We start from the raw sequence: 23893 nt of genomic DNA, 5'->3' as shown, positions 1-23893 counted from the left end.
TTCAGAGCATGGTCTTGTTACCAGTGGGGTACCTCAGGGATCTATACTGGGACCAATTGTGTTTTAATATCTTCATTAGTGATCTTGCAAATGGTCTTGACGGTAAGGTATGTGTTTTTGCTGATGACACAAAGATATGTAACAGGGTTGATGTTCCTGAAGGGATACGCTAAATGGAAAAGGATTTAGGCAAACTAGAAGAATGGTCAGAACTCTGGCAACTGAAATTCAATATAAGTGGATAAGTGCAAAAAAATGCACCTGGGGCGTAAAAACCCTTGGGCAGAATATAGAATATTTGACACAGTCCTGACCTCAGTATCTGAGGAAATGGATTTAGGAGTAATTATTTCAGAAGACTTAAAGGTAGGTAGACCATGTAATAGAGCAGCAGGAAATGCTAGCAGAATGCTTAGCTGTATAGGGAGAGGTATAAGCAGTAGAAAGAGAGAAGTGCTCATGCCGCTGTACAGAGCACTGGTGAGACCTCACTTGGAGTATTGTGCGCAGTATTGGAGACCGTATCTCCATAAGGATATAGATACTATAGAGCGAGTTCAGAGAAGAGCTAAACTACTACATGGATTGCAGGATAAAACTTACCAGGAAAGATTAAAGGACCTTTAACATGTAAAGCTTGGAAGAAAGAAGAGGCAGAGGGGATATGATAGAAACTTTTAAATATATAAAGGGAATCAACATGGTAAAGGAGGAGAGCTTATTTAAAAGAAGAAAACCTAACACAAGAAGACATAGTTTTAAATTAGAGGGGCAAAGTTTTATAAGTAATATCAGGAAGTATTACTTTACTGAGAGAGTAGTGGATACATGGAATAGCCTTTCTGTACAAGTGGTCATTGCAAATACAGTGAAGGAGTTTAAACATGCATGGGATAGGCATCAGGCTATCCTTCATATAAGATAGGGCCAGGGACTATTGATAGGATTCAGATTATTGGGCAGACTAGACGGGCCAAATAATCTGCCGACACATTCTATGTTAAACATGAATAAGCACATTGGCCATCCCTACCACTGATTGTGGCTATGCAATACTTATGTTCCCCCACATTAATACCACCTCACTTGAGGACATGTTCCTCACCCATGTTGTCACCGGTCCAGCCAGCCCCGACGTATGTTTCGTAAAAAAAAAAAAACCTTATCAACGGTTAACAAACTGTTGTATCGGTGCCAGGCAGTCTAGATAACAACAAAGTAACATAAAAAGCAATTAGTACACGTTCCCCAATGTAATCACAAGCCACACAATAACGCTGCTACTCATCCTCCTCCTTCTTAGACTCATCCGGCTTCGCCCTATCTAGTTAAATTTCTTAAGCGGCAATAAAAAGAAAATGTTCTCATGCTCTTCTTACTATATTCACTGTCTAACCTCCCATTTAGGTGCACCCCCAAGGGCCCCTCAAAGCAAACATACACCTCGACAAGTCCGCCATACGTATGTCATCCACCACCTTCTCAGGAATCGGGAACACACCAAAACCCTCCCGCCCAACCTGTGCTTGTAACAACCACAGTACTACCGCCCCAGACAAACCTGACAGCTGTCCTGCCCTCCCTGCATCCTACACACTGCCCTCCCCAGTGCCCCCCACCAATGATACAAAAACACCTGAACATCCTGCAACACACAGACTGTATTCTCCAGAAGAGTTGGGATGTCCCTCCACCACTTCCAGATCTTGTTGGCTCTGCACCCCAGACCTCCACATCACTCTACCGATCCCTGGACACTGTGTACTTCAAGCGGGAATCACCACCACGTCATCTTCTGGACATCTGTATCTGCACCCACTCCAGCCACCTCTTCATCTTCGCCGCTGAAAGCACTGGCAGCGGAGTCATCAACAGTTCCCCCCCACCCCCCTTCCTGAGACTCACGCATGCCTGCTGCCCTGGAGGATGCACCGACTCTCCTTCCATCGGCCACCCCTGTAGACACGTACACCTGGACCACGGGGCACAGACTATATCGTCTGGCAGTGCGCTAAGGCCGCCTCTCGTAGCAAACTCGAATGCCTGTGGTGATTCCTCCTGGCCTCTTTAATGCCCGAACCAGACTGGCAGCGAGGGGGGTAAGGCTTTCTGTGTGGGCTGCCCTCAGTGTATGCTTTTCCAACCGCTACTCAACATTGAACTGCTGAATACAACTCCCCCCTGCGGTTGTCTCGAACACTGAGGGAGCAGGAAGTCCATCTGACAGGTCTTTCTTATCTCACTCCAAGCAGCAGCAAAATGGTCGGACATTTTAAGACTATTTGGAAAATCTCTTCCTTTTGCATTCAGAAAACAAATTTTAAAAAAATGGTGCAAAGGTTTTCATTTGTTTTACTGTTAATTATAGAAATGTTTGTTAGAAATGATTTATATAACTTTTGTACTTATAGTTGAGTTCAGAATTTTTTTTCTGTATCTGACAGGTTGACATTTGTGCTGAAGAGCTTGGCAATAATGTTAAACCTGTAGCAAGTCTCTTGGGGGATGTTAATGCGGTGACTCAACAGGTAATTGAGAAGACAATGTAATGATGTGTCCCTCTAAATTGTCACTTATCACAGCACCCACTCTTCATACTGCCAGCTATTATGTGAAATTTCCAGAGTGGAAACTTTGTATGTTTAAGTAGTATGGGCTTGCACATTAGTTGTAAATGTTTTCTATTTGGTGGCAAAGTACATAGTTCATTGTGTCTTGAATCTATATAGATATGGTACTGTGCCATGTCTGGAAGTAGGCAGATGGAAGTAGTACGGTGAATTGTCCATACACACACACACACACAGTATACACACATATATCCAAATTGTTTATCTGCTTCTCAGAGAAACACTGTGTTAATTTCTTATTTGCCTTGAAGTAGTTGTCCAGTGAAGGAAACAACCTGTTCATGGTGTCAAAGTATAATAAATCTACTTGCTCATATATTGTTTTTAGCCATAGTGCACAGATCTTCCCTTGCCACATATGCTCTCTCCCTTGTAGCTGTGACATCACATCACATTCAGAGCTCCTGTCCCTGTTTCCCCCTGCTCCTTAGATTTTAAGACAGTGAGAAGCCTTTCTCGCAGTAGTTTCAGCCAGAACAGGCTCACTACTGTCTTATCAGAGAAAGGCCTTTCTGCTGTCTTGAAATCTAGTGGGCAATAAATTATGAGCTTCCCTCTTCACATCAATGGTCTAGTCCTGAGCAGACAGAAGGGAAAAGGGGAACATGGATTTATCCCCTATCCCAAGGAAGTTTCAGATCACAGGGGATCCGACCGCTAGGACCCCCTCGATCTCCTGTACGGGGCCCCGGCAGTCAGCAGGAAGGGTGTGTTCGACCACCACACAAAGCGACGGGTGACACGTCCCCTCTGTGCAATTCTATAGGAGAGCTGGAGCGCTCTCAGGGGGCGTGTCTGCCGCCGCTTCGTGCACTTGGCTGGAGAGCCCAGCGGTCAACCCCCCCCCCCCCCCGCGATCTGTAGCTTACCCCCATTCTTATGATAGGGTATAAGCTTTCATATCCCAGAGTGCTCCTTTAACATGCATATACTCTGAGACTGCTTCTAATTGTGGAAACATATATAATCACAAAGCACAGCATTTATCCCCATAACTAAGGGCAGCATAAATCACCTAAGAAATTTACCAATTGGTATGGCGATTCCCTAAGCACAATTGTTTTTGACTTGTTTGCTCCTTGTTTTTATTGTAATTAGTTTTACTTTGTGCAGAATGAATTGTCTTTATTATGTTTATGTTTCTTCAGCTAACAACTTTACATTATTCCATAAGATTCTAGAGGGGCTGCAGAAAATTTCCTGGAAGTATCCAAGCAATACTGAATGGTGGAACATCCTCAGGAAGAAGATAAAGACAAATGAGGAAAACTCAAAGGTGACCATGCTCAGCCCCCATTATGAAAGTAATAAATGAACATTAATGGTTCTTTTCTATCATCATTCTTAGAGGACAAGTTACTTAGCTATGATTAGCCCTAGGTTGTCCCAGAACATTTAAAGATATAACATACCCACACTCCCTGGTGCTCAGCTTTCAGGGAACATGCTGACACTGCACTATATCTTTCTTCCTGCTTGAAAGAAAAAAGCTTTGTTACCAGAGCTGTTCTTATATTGATACCGCCACATGTGGGTGAAACACACGTATATGGAGGCCAATGGCCACATGATGTTAGCACAACAGTGTGCAACTATTGATCACCGCATGGGGGCATGGTTTTACCCATATGCAACACTCTCAACATAGAGCCAGATGCATATTACTAGGATATGCATCTTCTTATGATTGATAAAGGTCTGACCTCTGGGACCCCCACTGCTCCTGAGAATGAAGTTTCCTTCTAACTTTTTCCTGCACAGCAATGCTCCTGGCCACCCGTTGATGTGGGCTGCCGATTTCTGCACACTGAGAGGTCCAGGCACTGCTGTACTAGGAAATTAGTGAATCCAGCCTACTCCCCACTATTTTACAGTAATGGCATATCCCAAAAAGTGTCCCTTTAGCCAAGATGAATTAAACAGATTTGTAAATTACTTTTATTTCAAAATCTGAAGCCTTCAAGTACTAATCAGCTGCTGTATACTACAGAGACAATTGTGCACTGACAACAGTGCTCTCTGCTGACACCTCTGTCCATGTCAGGAATTGTCCAGATTAGAAGCAAATCTCCATAGAAAACCTCTCCTGCTCTGGACAGTTATTGACATGGACAGAGGTGTCAGCAGAGAGCACTGTGGTCAGACTGGAAAGAACTTAACAAATTTCTCTGTAGTATATCTGAAGTATACAGGAGCTGATAAGTACTGGAACAGTTAAGATTTTTACATAGAAGTAACAAATCGGTGTAACTTTCTAACACCAGTTGATCTGGAGAAAAAAAAAAAATTCCACCGAAGTTCCCCTTTAATGTATGCGGTCTCACCTGATGCCACTAATTATTAGTGCAGACATTTGTGTGCATTGTACTGAATATAAGTTTTACCTAAAAAATCACTGCTGCAGTTTGTGAGAACCATGTTATGGATTAAAACATTGTGTTGCAGATAAGGGCAAGGAGTAAAAATTCATGAAAGTATTTATTGAATATTAAAAGCATTACTGTCCTTTTATTAAAACTTTTGATCTGTCAGGGTCTCAGTGCTGAGACCCCACGGATTCTAACATATAGCCAGGGAGTAGAGTGCAGCTGTGTTCTTTACTCCTTGGCCGGCTGCCTGATCCACCTTATTGTAGTAGATTGGCTCCATTGTAAATCTGTGGAGTCCGTCTCCTGCCAGGTGAGGAGCTGAAGAGTGAAGTACAAAGCTATGCGCTTTTCCCACCTGTATCTAATCAATCTTTTCAAACTTTTGAAAGTTTTTATAAATAACAGGGACACTTTGTTGGATGTAATTGGGTCTTTCCATTTTATTTCCATTTTACATAGCAACTGGCATCAGGGTCATCTGTCCCAATGAACTATTACACTGTGTTTCGCCACGTGAAGGATGCTGTGCCTAATGACTGTATCATTGTGAGTGAGGGGGCTAATACAATGGACATTGGCCGCACTGTGCTTCAAAACCTTCATCCACGTCACAGGTTAGTAACCTTAAAGGAGAACTCTGGTGGAAACAAGTAGAAAAAAAATGTTTTCAAATCAGCTGATGCCTGAAAGTTAAACAGATTTGTAAATTACTTATATTAAAAGATGTTGATCATTTCAGTACTTATTAGCTGCTATATAAAAAAAGAGAAATTTGTGAATTTCTTTTCTATCTGACAACAGTGCTCTCTGCTGACACTCCTGTCCTTGTCAGGAACTGTCCAGATTAGAAGCATATCTGACAGACAGAAGTGTCAGCAGAGAGCACTGTTGTCAGACAGAAAATAAATTCACAAATTTCTCTGTATTATAAAGCAGCTGATAAGTACTAGAAGGGTTAAGATTTTTAAATAGAAGTCACTTACAAATCTGTTTAACTTTCTTGCACCAGTTGATTTGAAAAATTTTTTTTTACACCGGAGTGTCATTTTTACTGAAAAATGCACTACATAGAATCGGAAGCCCCGAAAGTTACAAAATGGTGGGTTTTTTAGACCAATTTTGCCCAACAAAATTTTTTTTTCGGGTTTTGCCATCAATTTTGTGGTGAAATGATTGATGTCATTATAAAGTACAATTGGTGGTGCAAAAAAAAAAAAAGCCTCATATGGGCCTGTGCAAAATTGAAAGCGTTATGATTTTTAGAAGGTGATGAGGAAAAAAACGAAAGTGGAAAGACCCTGCGTCCTTAAGGGGTTAATATACACACACACAAGCTTATCCTACAAGTTACCTAAATTGACAGCTTACAAACATTAAAGTGCACCTGTCAGATCCCACAAAAATAAAATAAAAAAAAGCTTAAAAGAAACAAATAAAAGCTGAGCACTGTACTTACATATTCAGTGTAGCGATAGCTCGTGAGGGAGTGCTGTGTGACCACGATCCAACTTGGATGCCCACCCGATGCTCCGTGTCCGGATTAAGGAGAAAGTCTGTAATCAATCCTCAGTGTGAAGAAGCAAGGACTCCGCATCTCAGGTATAGCTGACCCATATTAATGCCTTCTTTATTACAAAAACAGACAGAATGATACATACAGGTATGAGAATGTAGCGGGGGGAGGTAAGAGAGGTTATGGAGGGAGCAATGGTATCTGACAGCTGTTTCGTGCCCATAATGAACTTCATCGGACCACGCTACATTCTCATACCTGTATGTACCATCCTGTATGTTTTTGTAATAAAGAAGGAATTAATATGGATCAGCTATACCTGAGTTGCCGAGTCCTTGCTTCTTCACACTGAGGACTGTTATGTTACCCAATATCTCCTCTTATTTATATGATCCTGATCATGTACATATCATTTTTATGTATCTATCACCTATACTTCACTAAAAAATAGCATGTTAACAATGCTCCCTGTCTTTTCCATCTTTTCAAAGGGAGGGGGCGTGTCCTTCTCTTGCCTGCACTGTGATTACTCCTCCCCCTCCCTCACTTTGCTTACTCTCTGTTTTTGGGAGCCTGGCAGCCCTGCTCTGTAACCCTTTTCTCTCTGGATTTGTGCTGTACACACACACACACAATGATTATTGGTGATTGCCTGTACTCTGTCACCAAATATGGTGAGTGTATAACTTAGATCTCTGTATATCATCCTCTGCCAGTCCTATAATGCTCGGTCTTGTAGTTTTGGAATTGTTGGAGGTACACTGTTTGGATAACTATTTTTTTGCAGCATTGTTGCCTTCAGCTGTGTGCCTACAGCTTTTGCAAAACTACTACTCCCAGCATGCCCAGACATCCTTTGACTGTCCAGAAATGTTTGGCGTTGTCGTTTTGCAACAGCTAGAGGCACATGTTTGGTAAAACTCTGTGTTACAGCAGTGTTGCTGTGTTCCTCCTGCAGCCTTGTCAATCAGCCATCTTGTGTCCATGACCCTTGGACACGCTCATGCTGCTGTGGGACTCATCAGTGTCCCAGGAGGTATGGAGACCCCTAGTGGTGGAATTTTCAAAGGCAGTTTTCTTTAATAAAATGTGAAGATTTTTTTTAAAGAAGTGTATTAGAAAAACTGTTGTTTTGCCAAGATGTACAACATATACCGTATATACTCGAGTATAAGCCGACCCGAATATAAGCCGAGGCCCCTAATTTTACCCCAAAATCCCAGGAAAAGTTATTGACTCGAGTATAAGCCTAGGGTGGGAAATACATCATCACCACCTGTCATCATCACCCTCGTCATCATCCCCCTTCATCATCCCCTTGTCATCATCCCCTTGTCATCATCCCACCCCCCCCCCCCATCATCATCCCCTTGTCATCATCCCACACACCCCCTTCATCATCCCCTTGTCATCATTCCTCACCCCCCCCCTTCATCATCCCCTTTTCATCATCCTACAACCCCCCTTCATCATCCCCTTGTCATCATCCCACAACCCCCCTTCATCATCCCCTTGTCATCATCCCTCACCCCCCCCTTCATCATCCCCTTGTCATCATCCCACCCCCCCCCCCCTTCATCATCACCACATGTCATCAGCCCCCCCCCTTCATCATCACCGCTTGTCAATGTCTGATACAGTGGTCTTCAACCTGCGGACCTCCAGAGGTTTCAAAACTACATCTCCCAGCAATCCCGGGCAGCCATCGGCTGTCCGGGCTTGCTGGGAGTTGTAGTTTTGAAACCTCTGGAGGTCCGCAGGTTGAAGACCACTGCGGCCTTCGACATCATCCAGACCCCCCCCTCTCACCCCCTTTAGTTTTGTACTCACCTCTCACCCCCTTTAGTTTTGTACTCACCTCACCTTTTGTACTCAGTGCTGCAGGACTGTCCGGTGGGGAGGTCGTCCGGTGGGATAGTGGTTCCAGGCTGCCATCTTCACCGGGGGGCCTCTTCTCCGCGCTTCGGGCCTGGAATAGAGGCGTTGCCTTGACCACGACGCAGAGGGACATTGGTAATGAACGTACCTCTGCGGCGTCGTCAACGCAATGTGACTATTCCGGGGCCGGGCCCGAAGCGTGGAGAAGAGGCCCCCCGGTGAAGATGGCAACCCGGAACCACTATCCCACCGGACGACCTCCCCACCGGACAGTCCTGCAGCACCGGACCAGCGCACCCTAACATCCCGCCCAGCGGAGGTGAGTACAGAACTAAAGGGGGTGAGAGGGGGCTGGATGATGTCGAAGGCCGCAGTGGTCTTCAACCTGCGGACCTCCAGAGGTTTCAAAACCTGGAGATCTGCAGGTTGAAGACCACTGAGGGCGGAGAGTTTACTCGAGTATAAGCCGAGGGTGGTGTTTTCAGCACGAAAAATCGTGCTGAAAAACTCGGCTTATACTCGAGTATATACGGTAAAAAGTTTTTATATCTGACAGTGCCCATTTAAAGGGAATCTGTCAACTCTGTATTATGCTCAGAGCTGCAGACATGGGCAAAGAGCTGATAGGGAGATTAAACAAATTTATACCTATCTCTTAGTTGATGGCTGTTTGCAAAGTTATAAACTTTGTTTTACTAAGCTCAAGAGTCATAGAGACCAGGCTGATCTGCAGCATGCATGCCTCCTCCTTCCCTTACCCCTCCCTGTGCTGCATGATTGATGTACAAAGCTCAGTGCTGGAAGCCAAACCCTGTAAATCAGTTATGCAGGAAAGGGAGGGGTGGGGAAGGGAAAAGGCATGCATGCTGCAGCTTAGCACCACCTCTACTACTCTTAAGCTTATAAGAAAACAATGATTTAATAAGTTTGCAAACCGCTATCGGCTAAGAGCAAGGTATAAGTTGTTTGATTTCCCAGCTATCTGTCCATGTCAGCAGCTTTGAGCATGATATGATATAGAGCTGACATATTTCCTTTAAGCTTTCATGTCACCTTTAATGGTGGCTCCTGGCAGCTAGAACATAGGTTTGTAACAATCTCTGCAGGAGTTTTGGAGCTTTGTATCAGAGAAAAGAGCTATGAAATATATAATAAATGAACACCTTCTTGCACTGTACATTTGCAGCACAGGAGCCAAGGGTCTAACTCCTACACAATCAGCCATAGCTGCTTCTCATATGTCCAATATTCTTTGTAAGATCACTCCACACAATGCACATGCTCAGGTTTGATGCCATAGCCTGAAAAGGAGTAATGTATTACACAGCTCCCACCTAGGTCTCGAAAACATCCTGTTTAAATTCTACAATGGGTTTCTGATAATGTAACAGGACTGATGTCATTTTAATTTACTACAGTCATTACCCTCCTAGACAAAAGCAAGTGTTTTTATGGATTTTTTGTCATGTTTTGGGTTATATACATATTTACACACATATATATATATATCTATCCCTTTCATCAGCTCATATAATTAGTGTTTTGTATATCACATTAAATATACTACTTAACAATCTTTCCAACAGGTTAGATGCAGGCACTTTTGGCACAATGGGTGTTGGTCTGGGATTTGCCATAGCAGCAGCCATGGTTGTAAAAGATGAGGCCCCAGAAAAGCGTGTTGTTTGTGTGGAAGGAGATAGTGCATTTGGCTTTTCGGGCATGGAGGTTGAAACAATCTGCAGGTAAGGCTGTGGAAGAAAGAGAATTTGTTTGTATGTTATTGTATTGTATGTTTATTCTTACACATTATGTATGCAAAGTGATTATAGACGTCAAATATGGAAGAACAAGGTCATTATATGGAAAACAAAGCAATAGTAACTAAATGTATTACTTTACTGTGTGTTTATTTATTATCTTGCATAGAACACACAGTTTGGAGTACTGTGTTGCTAATATGCTAAAAAAATCGCCACTTTTTAGCTTAAAGGGGTACTCCGGCCATAAGACATCTGATTGCGCAGTGCTGGAGGCTCCGAGTCTGAAGCCTCATGACCACGGTGCCGGAATATCGTGACGTCACCACTCCACGCCCCCTCCCATAGACTTGCATTGAGGGGATGCGGCGTGAAGTCTCACAGGGGCGGAGTCGTGATGTCACGATACTCCTGCCCCGTGGTCATGAGGATTCAGACTCTGAGCCTCCAGCGCTGCGTGGAGCTCACACAGGTGGGTGCCGCAGTCAAGATTGCAGGGGTCCCCAGCGGCGGGCCCCTCGTGGTCAGACATCTTATCCCCTGTCCTTTGGATAGACGATAAGATGTCTTAGGGCCGGAGTACCCCTTTAACAGACAACTGTGAGCATTGCTTGTTGGACCACTTAAAGTTGCTTTATATTTATTCCTATGAGATTTGCTAGCACACAAATGTAATATGATCTAATAGTTCAGGCATAGAGATATATTGCAGTGTATGACCTATAAAAAAAATCTTGGTTAAAACACAATTTAATATTTATCCTCTATCACAATACAGTGGTCTCTCAAGTTACAATATTAGTCGGTTCCAGGATGACCATTATATCTTGATACCATTGTATGTTGAGACCATTACTCTATGGGAACCTGGTAAAAGCCCCCAAAATGTCATCCAAAAATAGGAAAGTGAAGATTAAAGAGACATAAATAGATAACTAATACAGATAAAGCCATAAAAGCCAGATAAAGTCATTGCATAAAAAAGTAAGAAGGAGCTGTTGGAAGCTGTAAATCACTGTCTATGTAGAGGACAGGAGCTTCAGGGTCCTCTACAGTACACACAGTGCTAAAAAACGAGCCGCCCCCACCTAGTGTCTAATCTCCTTTTATTATTGTTTCTATTGACTGGTAAGAATCTATGCTGGAACTGTTGGCAAACTAGCAAACTGAAATTGTCCCAAGGGTCAACAAAATTGAATGGAGGTGAAAATAGATACCCCTGTATCATGGGTGCCAAAATCATGCACCATAATTGTAAACTTAAGGTTATAAAAGGTTGATGTTTGGGTTCTCAGATCCCCACCATTTGTTAGGAGGAGCACTCAGCTGAGCAAGTTACTTCCTGGCTTGCTGTAAAAGCAAGACCGAAAATGCAGCAATTTGGGGATTTAAGTGCTTAGCTGAGTAATTCTCCTGACTTTAGCTAACAATGAAGTGACAGTGCCCATTAAATGTTTGTATTTTTTTTCAAGTTTTGTTTTTGTTCTTTATTATGGGCCACAGTTTTTATGTACCCCACTGCAAAGGAAAATAAGGTGTAATTTCCTTTTTATTTTATTTTGTTTTAGATACAACCTTCCTATAGTAATAATTGTGGTTAATAACAATGGGATTTATAGTGGATTTGATGAAGACTCTTGGGCCAACATGTTACAGGCTGGGGATCCAGCTTCAATGTAAGTACTGTAATATCATGCCCTTTTCCATTTGTCATGTGGATGAAAAATGTGTCTGTAAAAAACAGAACGTAAAAAAACAGAACATTGTCCATAACAATATATTTAAAATTATCGTCTGTGTTCTATCTTTTTTTATTTAGCAGTGTTTGCAATTCTTTGTATACAATGTAGCAAGAAAAAAACGAAGAAAATGGAACTGTTCAAAGCGCCAGACCCCGTCAAGTAGTCAGTCCAACAGAATGTGAATCTGATACATAAAATAGCGTTTATTAAGAGCACATATCAACACGTTTCTGGCCCGGATTGGGCACATTGTTCTGACAAAGGGCCCACTCCGGGCCAGAAACAATTGATATGTGCTCTTAATAAACGCTATTTTATGTATCTGGTTCACATTCTGTTGGACTGACTACTTGACGGGGTCTGACACTTTGAACAGTTCTGTTTTCTTAATTTTTTTCCTGCTACTCCATTACCAAACCAGAAGGCTTCTGGGAGACCCCACTGTACTCTTTACATGCAAATAGATGTTGTGCTCTCAGCGCAACATCACAGGGTGAGTGTTTTTATCCTGCAATACCATACCTGAGCCTGACATACTTCACCAGGGGCGCTTTTGTGTCTCTCTTTAATTCCTTTCCTCTTTGTATACAATGTAAACAGATTAGATTGTTATTATTATCTTTATTATTGTAGTTGCAACTGTTTAGTATATGTGTTTATTTGCATGTTTATGTATGTATATACAAATACATTTGTGTGGTAAGTGCATCTGAGTAAACACATGTCTATCTGTTTGTGGATACATTTATTTGTGCATATCTGTTTGTGTATTTTAGCTTAATAGAGAAGTATCATGCACATAAACGTATCCCCTATCCAAAGGATAGGGGGGTCGGAATGCTGCATCTCCTGCTCTCCCATAGAGATACATGGAGAGGGCGTTTTGGCCACTGTGCCGTGGATGAGTCGACACGCCCTGCTTCCGAGCTGTCGAGCCCCTGCGATCTAAAACGTATCCCCTATCCTTTGCATAGGGGATAAGTTTTTCTGCATGATATATCTCCTTTGAAGGCTGTTGTTGTTGTTGTTGTTGTTGTTGTTTTTCTTTTTTTTTTTTCTTAACCCTTCAGGGCCTCCTTAAAGGGGTACTGTGGTGGAAAACTATTTTTTTTTTTTTTTTTTTTTTTTAATGAACTGGTGCCAGAAAGTTAAATAGATTTGTAAATTACTTCTATTAAAAAGTCTTAATCCAGTACTTTTTAGCAGCTGTTTGCTACAGAGGAAAATCTTTCTTTTTTTTTTTTTATTTCTTTTTTGTCTTGTCCACAGTGCTCTCTGCTGACACCTGATGCCCGTATCAGGAACTGTCCAGAGCAGGAGAAAATCCTCATAGCAAACCTATGCTGCTCTGGACAGTTTCTGACACGGACAGAGGTGTCAGCAGAGAGCACTGTGGACAACACAAAAAAGAATTTCAAAAAGTAAAGAATTTCCTCTGAAGCATATAGCCGCTAAAATGTACTAAAAGGATTAAGATTTTTTAATAGAAGTGATTTACAAATCTGTTTAACTTTCTGGCACCAGTTCATTTAAAAAAAAAAGTTTTCCACCGGAGTACCACTTTAAGGACTTGGACGCAATGGGTAAATGGATTTGTTTTGATTTTTATTATCTGAAACAAAAATATAGGTTTGGATTTTATTTAATGTGTTATGCAACCTACTATTTTTGTCAGTGGAGCATATCTTTTCCTTATTTGTTGGTCACATTTTAATGTTTTCTTTTAGAGCACCTCCTGTTTCTCTGAAGCCAAATGCTCACTATGAGCAGGTAATGATGGCCTTTGGTGGGAAAGGATATTTTGTGAATACACCTGAAGAACTGCAGCAAGCATTGAGTTCTAGCTTCTCAGATAAAAATGTGCCATCTCTTATCAATGTCATGATAGATCCGCAGTCTGACCGGAAGAAGCAGGTAATTTCTCGGAGTTTCTGTTTCACCAGTCGTACACTAGGTTAAACAGGCATGTGAATAAAAAGTACAGTCCTCAAGTCCTATCTAAATGGGATACAAGGGTATCTAATGAGATAATTACATATAATATATAAAGTGGAAGGGGGGAGGTAGAAGAGATTGAAAATGAGAGGGGTAGCAGAGAAAAGATAAAGGGAATTAGGAAGGAAAAAAACGAAAGTATGAGGTGTGATTAGACCATAAAATAGTAAAATATATAAAATATTAACAATAATAATAAATTGTGTAAATATTTAATTATTAAATAATGCACAAACGGAGAGGTCACAGTGCCCTTGTGACTCCTTTAATTAATTCAATACAGGTATACCAAGTAAGAAAATGCAAAAATATATCATAAGGAAATGACGAATTAAAATAGACTTTTTAAAAAATCCCCTATAAAATGCTTATATGTGATATCAATCCTACAGATCAATATTTATGAATTCTTTATAGAAAAAGATGTTCCTGTGAATAAAAAATATAATAACTTTGATCTATCAGTTCTATAAAAAAAAAAAAAAGCCCGGAGCGGGAAAGGGATAATAACAAAATTCTAACACCAACCAAACCCCAATCACCAAAAGGTGACTGGGTATAAAACCCCTATACTTATAAATCCCCCTCTTATAGAATATTTGGGATGTATTAAAACTTCACTTTTATTAGTACTTATTAAGAGGTCCAAAGAAAGCGTATTAAAACCACCAGCACCGTCCCTATAATAACAATTTCAACTCTCCTACATGGAGTAGTAACAATGTATCGGCGTCTGCAGTACGTCTTGTTTAGGGACTATGGGCTGTTATTAAAATTACATACTGCTATGTCTCCCCTACATGTTTCGTGGTACCAACCACGTCCTCAGGGGCTATGAGACATACTAACACGTGCAGAAAGAGTAGGCTCCTTTTATAATGTCCTGAGATCCTCCCCTCAGAGATGAACCAAACATTTACTGCCTTAGATGGATGTACAAGCTGGTAGCCAATAACAGCTTACCTTATACACAGGTCAGTGTGTCAAAGAAAAGGTTCCGGCACATGAATATGACCTAACCAGGACGCAGCACATTTGCGTACTTCCTGTTATGGTGATATGATGTTGTCGGACTTACTCGCGCATGCGGGTCAACTTAGGAATACTCCCAAAGAGCCCATTTCAGTGCACATGCCAGGGCACTTAGAAAGAATTGCCAGGTATATACACACACTAGATATAGACCTGCATACCGGCTCTGTAATCTGAACATAATCATTAAAGGTACAGTATTAAAGTCTTTATGTTGTTCTCCATTATTTTATTATAGCCCTAATAAAAGCGCACAGTGACCTGTGTATAAGGTAAGCTGTTATTGGCTACCAGCTTGTACATCCATCTAAGGCTGTAAATGATTGGTTAATCACTGAGGGGAGGATCTCAGGACGTTATAAAAGGAGCCTCCTCTTCCTGCACATGTTAGTATGCCCCTGAGGATGTGGTTGGTACCACGAAACATGTAGGGGAGACATAGCAGTTTGTGGTTTTAATAACAGCCCTTAGTCCCTAAACAAGACGTACTGCAGACTCTGATACATTGCTACTACTCCATATAGGAGATGAAATTGTTATTATAGGGATGGTGCTGGTGGTTTTAATACACTTTCTTTGGACCTCTTAAAAGAGTACTCTGGTGCAGAGTACTCCTGCTCCGTCCGGCCCGGGCTGCAAAAAAAATGAAAATAAACCATCACTCACCTTCCTGGGTTCCCGCGGAGCGCCAATACAGCTGATCGGTCCTCCGATCCATCTTCTTCATACTTCCGTGTGAACGAAGCGTCACATGGCGCTCAGCCTATTATGGGCCGAGGCTGAACATCGCGGCTGAGCGCCATGTGACGCTTTGTTCACACAGAAGTATGAAGAAGATGGACCGGAGGACCGATCAGCTGTAGTGGCACTCCACGGGAACCCAGGAAGGTGAGTGATGGTTTATTCTCATTTTTTTGCAGGACGGAGCAGGAGTACTCTGCACCAGAGTACTCCTTTAATAAGTACTAATACAAGTGACGTTTTAATACATCCCAAATAGTCTATAAGAGGGAGATTTATAAGTATAGGGGTTTTATACCCTGTTACCTTTTGGTGATTGGAGTTTTGTGTTGGAATTCTATGAGTTCTATGAGCACAATGGCATCAAGCAGTAAACAGTCCTGTGAAGAAAATCCTGTGGAGAGATAAGGATCGCTACACTGTAGCAAAGCAATCACAGTTTATCAGATGCAATATATTCCCGTTCCTTTGTAGCGAAAGAATCACAGTCTATAGGATACCGTGTATTGGGTAGATTGATAGCTGCTTTGCAGTTCTGTCCGTGTAGTCCTGTAGCAAGAAAAATTATGAGACTGTGTCCCACTTACCAGATCCATCTGGGCAACAGCCTGGCACGATGTTCTGTTGGCTCGCACTGCTGGTGGCACTTCTAGCTGTGCAAGGCACTTGCTTGTTAGGCAGACTGTCCCACTCTGGCATTTTGGCTATTAATGCTCTAACATTTAAGTAATTTCTAACTCACGGTCTAATTGTCTTGAGCTGCCCATCTTTGATTTAAGACATTAAACAGGCATGTGCCATAAAAAAGCTGTAACACTATAGAGTGTTCCATTGAGTTCAAGAGTTCAAAAGGTTTGCTTTGCTGGATAAAGGTGGCTATAGACCTGACATATTTGCTGATAGATCGTGCCGAGTTTGGTGATATCTACCAATATATGATCTCTTTGGCACACCATGGCCTGCTTTAGACTAAGTATCTGTTTTAATATTTTCTGTGAACTAACTAATTTTCTAACAAAATGCTCTGATACCAGTGTATCCAAACCTTTTTCAGCCCGGTGGGGGGGGGGGTACCCTTACCAAAACATTTTAAACGAGAGACAAAAAAAAAAAAAAGAGTAATAAACAATACCTACATTCTGTTAACAATGTAAATTACAGTGATGCTACATATATATATGGAGTGACTCACAGGTGACGTCGTCTCTGATTGGAGTTGTTCACTTTCCCTGTTGCGTATCCATCTGTCCCAGACTGGCATGATGTTTTCTTCCAGCCACAATTCATCACCGCAGAACCTGCCAAACAAACATTATATGGCTCCACACTTTTCTAGCATTCTCCTCTCCTTCACCCCCCCCCCCTATAGGGTCCCAAACAGTAATAATTCCGCCATTTGATGTCACGCACAATAAAATGGGTGGGTAAGTTGGTTGGTGGGAGGTATAGGTCAGTTAAGGAGAAAAAAGTATGCCTCCCCCCCCCCCCCCAAATGGGTAGATAAGTAGTTTTTCCCATTATTTAGATGCCCCCTGTATGTTGGTACACCCAGTATGTAGTTTATCTTAGTAACTGGCACCAACAGTAGGTAGCTTTCCCTAATATGTCTGTGTCCCCTGTAGGTAGTTTCCCCAGTATGTAGTTTTCCTCAGTAGGTGGTTTGCCCTCTCTAATTAGGACACCCCTGTATGAAAGACTTCCCCTGTAGATAGCTTGCCCCCCCCCCACACACACACACACACTCTTGTAAATAGGACTGTCCTGTAGGTAGCTTGCCCCTTTTAGGTAGGACCCCCTTGTAGGAAACTTGTCAAAGGTAGGTAAGACCCCATTGTAGTACGTTTGTCCCAGGAAGGAAGGTAGGTAGAAACCCATTGTGGGAAGTTTGTCCCAGGTACATAGGTGCCCCTTTTAGGAAGTATGTCCCAGGTATGAATGTAGGACTACTTTGTAGGAATATTGTCTCAGGTAGGTAGGACCTTCTTTTTGGAATATTGAACCAGGCAGGTAGGTAGGACCCCCTTCTAGGAAGTTTGTCCCAGGTAGGTAGGTAGAAACCCCTGTAGGAATTTTGTCTCAGGTGGATAGGACCCCTTGTAAAAGGTAGGTAGGTAGTAAGTTTGATTGGTAGATAGGGTGTCTGCCAAATAGGTAGGAAGTTTTGGTAGGGAGGCTGTTTGTTTGGTAGGTAGGTAGGAAGTTTGGTAGGTAGGTAGATAAGCAGGTTGTTTGTTTGGTAGGTAGACAGGTAAGTAGTTTGATAGGTAAGTAGTTTGGTTGGTAGGTAGGTAAATACTTTGGAAGGTAAGTAGTTTAGTAGGGAGGCAGATAAGTAAGTAGGTTGGTGGGTAGGCAAGTTCCTCTCCCCAACCACCACCAACTCCCCCCAAACTTCTAGCAGCCATTTGGATTACTGAAGGCCATCTCTCACTTGTGGGATAGAGAGGTGGCCATTAGTACGATATGAAGGGGCGGGCACTACTCTTTAACCCTAGAGCAGTCAGCTAAACGGAGGCTCCTCTCCAGCGGGAAGCTTCTGACAATATGGGCAATATCTGACATCGTAGGCAGTATTTTAGTCTCCTGCCTGGGATGTCTGGCGATAAGTGCCAGCATACATAAGGCGTCTGACGTGAAGGAACAGCATCTTCATGCTGACATTACCGCCAGACATCGTGGGCAGGAGATTTACATATTTTTCATATACCATTTTTCCATGGGAGTGTTGTGGCACCCAAAACAGGGTCTTACGACACCCCGGAGCGCCACATCACCCCAGTTGGAAAGGACTGCATAATACAGTGGCATTTATTCTGAATTAAAGCATTACTGTCATTTAAATAAACTTTTTTAACATTTCACAGCAGTGTTCCATCCATCATGACAATAGTGTTTATAATAACTTTGCCTCTGTGGTCAGTGACTGCTGCAGTCACATAATGTGTCATCATTGTATGTAAATGTATGTAAATGTGTCATCATTGTAAATAAATAAATAAAATCATTGTGGACATCATGTCCAATCTGAGACCTTAGCTACAGTTGACAATAGTGGTGCAGATACTACAGGGTGCTTTTCCATGCATAGGATTATAGTATCTTTGTACAGGTGGATCATGAGGAGCTTATACATTAGCTTGTTGTTTTGTCATGTAAACCAATCTGTTTTAACCCTTTCTATTATGTTCTCGTCAGGAATTTCCTTGGCTGACCCGTTCCAATCTGTGATTGGCTACATATTAAGAAAACGTCATGTGATCATCTGTCTGAATCAGATTACAAAGCAATGACAATAATTCAAACTGAATGTATGAACACTTGTGTCAACTACATTTCTGTAATGTACAGAATAAAACTTAAAATATTTTATGTAATTCTTAATTTCTGAAGAGGAAACTTACTGTATGATTTGCTTTATAATGGCTTCACTTATATGTAGCACAAGTACTAATGGAGCATAATAAAGTAATTGTTTAACAGCAGTGTATGTATTAAAACAATATTTCAATTTGAATATATATATATATATATATATATATATATATATATATATACATAAAACTCAATGGGCAGCTGCAGCGTCCTATATCTACTGTCTTACTGGATCAGGGAACAGTTTTTCTTATGGAGCAATAGTGATATGGCATGAAGAGTGTTCAGTTCTACACCACTTTTGCTAATAGGTGTGGATTAAATATCAGGCATATTTGGATACCAATAGTAATAGGTTTATTACACACTGAAATATTTGGCTTAACTAAGATGCTTTTTGATCCCTGGGATTATTGTAATCTGGAATCCACATATCCTGTGGAGTTTACCTGTACACCTTATTGAGGTAAATAGCATCTATCTGACTTATATGGTGACATTTTCATCAGCTCATGAAGAATATCTTGTAGAATAGCTTGTATTAATCGACTGCCATTTGGAGGACTTACAGCCAGAAAAGACGCTTCAAGCAATCTATATTGGCCTTTGACATATGGCATGCTAAGTGTCAGACGCAATATTTTTCCTTGCTGTAACTGTCCATATATGTGTATTCTTTGTCTGCATTTTTGTTGGCTTGTGTTATATGCTTACACTCTGCTCCATATATATGTGTATTTTCTCTTTGGAGATATATGTACATTGTACACTGTATTTTTGATCCCCCTGATGAACCATTGTATACTAGAAGATACACGGTGAAACGCGTAGGGACATACAGATGTTCATCATTGGGAAAATATGTTTTTGGGAAATTTTATATTTCTGATTCATGGGGTAATAGGATTTTTCTACTTTAATAAATAGTTACATTAGCTTCATGTGGTGGTTGATTTTTGGTTTGATAGTTAATTTAACCCTTAACTACCCCCATTTGTGAGGGTAATTTTTTTGGTTTTTTTTTTAAGTCCCATGCAAATCTACAGGAAATGTATGTTCCCACATAACTTCTGTACGGCTGGAGATATTTTAATAATACCTGATACACATATTACTTATATGTCAAATAAAAATATATGATAGTTAAATTAACCCTTACCTACAACCTTATATAAAAGATGGGTTTTTGTACTTCCAGTACCTTACTCCACAAGCTCCACTTTGCCTCTCCTGGTGAATGTGTCAAGCCACACCCCATCTCACAAAGACATGCCCACTGGTTAAGCCCCACCCCTTTTGTTATCTACCCTTTTCGTGCATCGGTCTGGCTTGCAAATCACGCCCAGTCCCACAAAGCCACGTCCCCTTTTATTTTCAGCTTACAATATCTTCATCGCAAATCAGTCCAACCTGAGGACAGGAAATAAGGATGGGACATAAGGGCAGGATATGAGGACAGCATGTGGGGACGGGATATGAGGATAGGATATGACAACAATATATGGGGTTGGGATATGAAGTCAAAAGCTTCTTCCTTTTGTTGATTTTCCTCCCCCAACAAGGATTAGGAAGGAAAAACCGGGCAATGCTGGGTACTCAGCTAGTACTTTATATGGACCAAGACAGACACTAATAAAATCTTTAGATATGTTTAAAGCCATACTGCATCTTCTAGTCTACGTTGATATTAGTTCCTTACACAAACACCAAAACGTTAGCAACATAACAACTGATGGAAAAAGACACATGGCATGTCTTCCTTGCACCTTCAGTGTAGCACTTGGACCAATAGCTGTAAGTCCCTGTCAGAGAATGAGTCCCACTCGACAAGCAGGACAGCCATGTTCTCCAGGTTTCTGCAGCACAGGAGTGTTCACCTGTGACTAGAAATAACATCCTCTGTTCTGGGTGCCATCAGAGGGATATGAACCAATCAGGTATCGGTTACAGAATCCAGGATAGAGGCTTCTAGTATCTGTGTATCTTGAATACCCCATGGTGCAGGAACACTGCTTGATGGGTTCCAGCACCACAGTTCAGACTTACATTCTCTGGTGTGAATGCCATCTGTGGGACCTGAATGGCACCTGGACCAGAGCTGGTTAATAAATACAGGTAGTAAAATACAAAAAAAAATATTGTAAATGAATAAAAATGATAAAATAATGGATAACTAAGAAAAAAAAACTACTTGTTCTCTAAACCAATAGGAATCTTTAAACATCAAGGTACTTGCCTAAAATATTGTCAATAACCACCATAAGAAAAAAAATGTGCTGTAATAAGTTTTAATTGAAAAAGGTAAATTATTAGAGGGCTGGTTTGCTGTCTCCTCTACCAGTAAACCAGTAAATAAAAAAAAGTGCTGCCTTTGATGCCACCATATTATGGTATAAAAATTGATAAATGTAACCTATTTCCATTCTGTGGGTGCCTCCTATGTGATGATCTGAAAAATGACAATACTATCCTAGGCTGCTGCTCAAATAAAAATGATCATGATGCTGTTTGAATTGGTACAGTTTAATGTATTAACAGTTGGGAAAATGCCTAAATATGTTTAAAAAATGAATAAATAAAACATCTACATCTATTTTCTGAGGCCACATTTTCTTCTACTAGGCCTCCTTTACAAATACTGTAAGGTCTCGAGTGTGAATGGGCAGGTGTCCTAAATTTGGTGCAATCGCTCTCACACTGTAAAACTATACTGGAAGTTTAACATGGCACCTCATGGCAAAGAACTGTCTCAGGATCTAAAAAAAAAAGGAATTTTGCTCTACAAAAAGGTGCCTAGACTATCAGAAGATTACCAAGAACCTGAAACTGTGGTACAGCACGATGGGCAAGACTATACAGCGGGTTCCACTTAGAACAGGCCTCGATATGTTTGAACAAAGTAGTAGAGCGCATGTGCTCATCGTCAAATCCAGAGGTTGTCTATCAGAAATATATGTATGAGTGCTACCAACATTGCTTCAGAGGTTGAAGGGGTGTTGGGGTCGGACTCAGTGCTCAGACCATACACAGCACACTGCATCAAATTGGTCTGCATGGCTGTAGTCCCAAAAGAACACCTCTTCAATATATCAAGCACAAGAAAGCCTGCAAATAGTTTGCTAAAGACAAGCGGGCTAGGGACATGGGTTACTGGAACCATGTCCTGTGGTCCAATTATAAACTTATTTGGTTCAGATGGTGTCAAGCATGTGTGGCAGCAACCAGGTGAGGAGTACAAAGACGTGTGTCTTGCCTACAGTCAAGCATTGTGGTGGAAGTGTTATGGTCTGGGCCTGCATGACTGGTGCTGGCACTGGGGGGGGGGGGGGGGGGGGCTACAGTTAATTGAGGGAACCATGAATGCCAACATGTACTGTGAGGACACTGGGCCACAGGGCAATATTCAAACATGATTACAACCCCAAACACAGGTTCACTGCCTTGCTAAAGAAGCTAAGCGTCTACTGAGGAAAGGGTTGTTGTTACAATAAGTACCCTGAAACGCGTCTAGAGGCTTGCATTTAACGCACTATTAATGCACCACTGCTATTGGAAACGCCTAACAGCAAGAACCGCAAGTCCGACATCTATTGCCTACAACAGCCGCAGTCTCTAACTACTCAGCCCACCTAATATGCTACTGACGTCAGACACCAGGAAACGCCATGAGGTCCAATCACCAGGAGTCTGTCAGCTGTGTCTTTAACATAGTAGCGGCATTCATCGGGTCTGTGGCAGGCAGACCAGCCGCAGAAGCGCATGCCAGCGCCCATACTCAGCGCACACAAACCCGACTTGGACGGGTGCTTGCCGGCACCAGTTTCTCTGGAGCGATCTATTCGTTAAATTCATCTGGCTAGTAAATATACATTCATTTATTGGTGTCTAACTTTATGGACTCGTTATACGCGTTCATATACCCTATTGCTCCAATTTGCGGACTTTGAAAGTTTCATTCACTGAACCAACAAATGCCGGACTAACTTACTATAATATATAATATTGCATACAGTGGTGTGTTTTTAAACTTATTAATCTTGTGATATATATTATATCCACCTCCTCACAAGGGCCCTGTGAAATGAGGTTTTTGGTATATGTATTTTAATAAATGTATCTATTGTTTTCATCATACATTTGAAGCACAGTTCTTTTATTATCCATCATGTATCAGTCAATCTGATATTGGCTTTGAGGTTTATGGTTACAATTTTTTCTTCTTTTTACAGATTTGTAAATTACTACTTAAAAAATCTTAATCCTTCCAGTACTTATCAGCCGCTGTTATGATCCACAGGAAGTTCTTTACTTTTGGAATTTCCTTTCTGTCTGACCACAGTGCTCTCTAATGACACCTCTGTCCATTTTAGGAACTGTCCAGAGTAGGAGCAAATCCCCATAGAAAACCTATCCTGCTCTGGACAGTTCCTAAAATGGACAGAGTTGTCAGCAGAGAGCACTGTGGTCAGACAGAAAGGAAATTCAAAAAGTAAAGAACTAACTGTGGATCATGACATCAGCTGATAATTACTGGAAGGATTAAGATTTTTTAATAGAAGTAATTTACAAATCTGTAGAAATATATATATTAGGGCTCAGGGTTTGAGACAACTGTGCCAGTAAGGGGGTTATTTATCTAATTGAATGTCCATGTCACAAACAATACATAGGACGCACGTCACGTGCACTTAAAACACGCATTCTGGAGCATCGATACAACATCAAAAAACAAAATGATAAACACCCCTTATCGGCACATTTTAAATCTGTCCACCAAGGTAACCCTAACCTTTTAAGATATACGGCACTACAACTGATACACAAAGATTGGAGGGGAGGGAATTTTATTGGGAAAATGTCT

At 41.5% G+C, this 23893-nt stretch overlaps 1 protein-coding gene across 1 annotated transcript in view; it reads left to right on the top strand.

Moving 5' to 3' along the window:
- HACL1 (2-hydroxyacyl-CoA lyase 1) overlaps window positions 1–21625 on the top strand; it is a 48052-nt gene extending 26427 nt beyond the window's left edge. The window contains exons 11-17 of the mRNA XM_056519911.1: window positions 2445–2528; window positions 3805–3906; window positions 5459–5613; window positions 9977–10135; window positions 11719–11826; window positions 13620–13806; window positions 18856–21625. Coding sequence (XP_056375886.1) covers window positions 2445–2528; window positions 3805–3906; window positions 5459–5613; window positions 9977–10135; window positions 11719–11826; window positions 13620–13806; window positions 18856–18888 — 828 coding nt within the window. The 3' untranslated portion in view covers window positions 18889–21625. The remainder of the gene's footprint in view (window positions 1–2444; window positions 2529–3804; window positions 3907–5458; window positions 5614–9976; window positions 10136–11718; window positions 11827–13619; window positions 13807–18855) is intronic.
- The last annotated feature ends 2268 nt before the right edge of the window (window positions 21626–23893 follow it).

This window comes from Hyla sarda, chromosome 5 (genome assembly GCF_029499605.1).
Source record: "Hyla sarda isolate aHylSar1 chromosome 5, aHylSar1.hap1, whole genome shotgun sequence".
Lineage (NCBI taxonomy): Eukaryota > Metazoa > Chordata > Amphibia > Anura > Hylidae > Hyla > Hyla sarda.
Note: the sequence above shows the minus strand (reverse complement) of the source record. Positions and strands in the feature narration are given on the sequence as shown.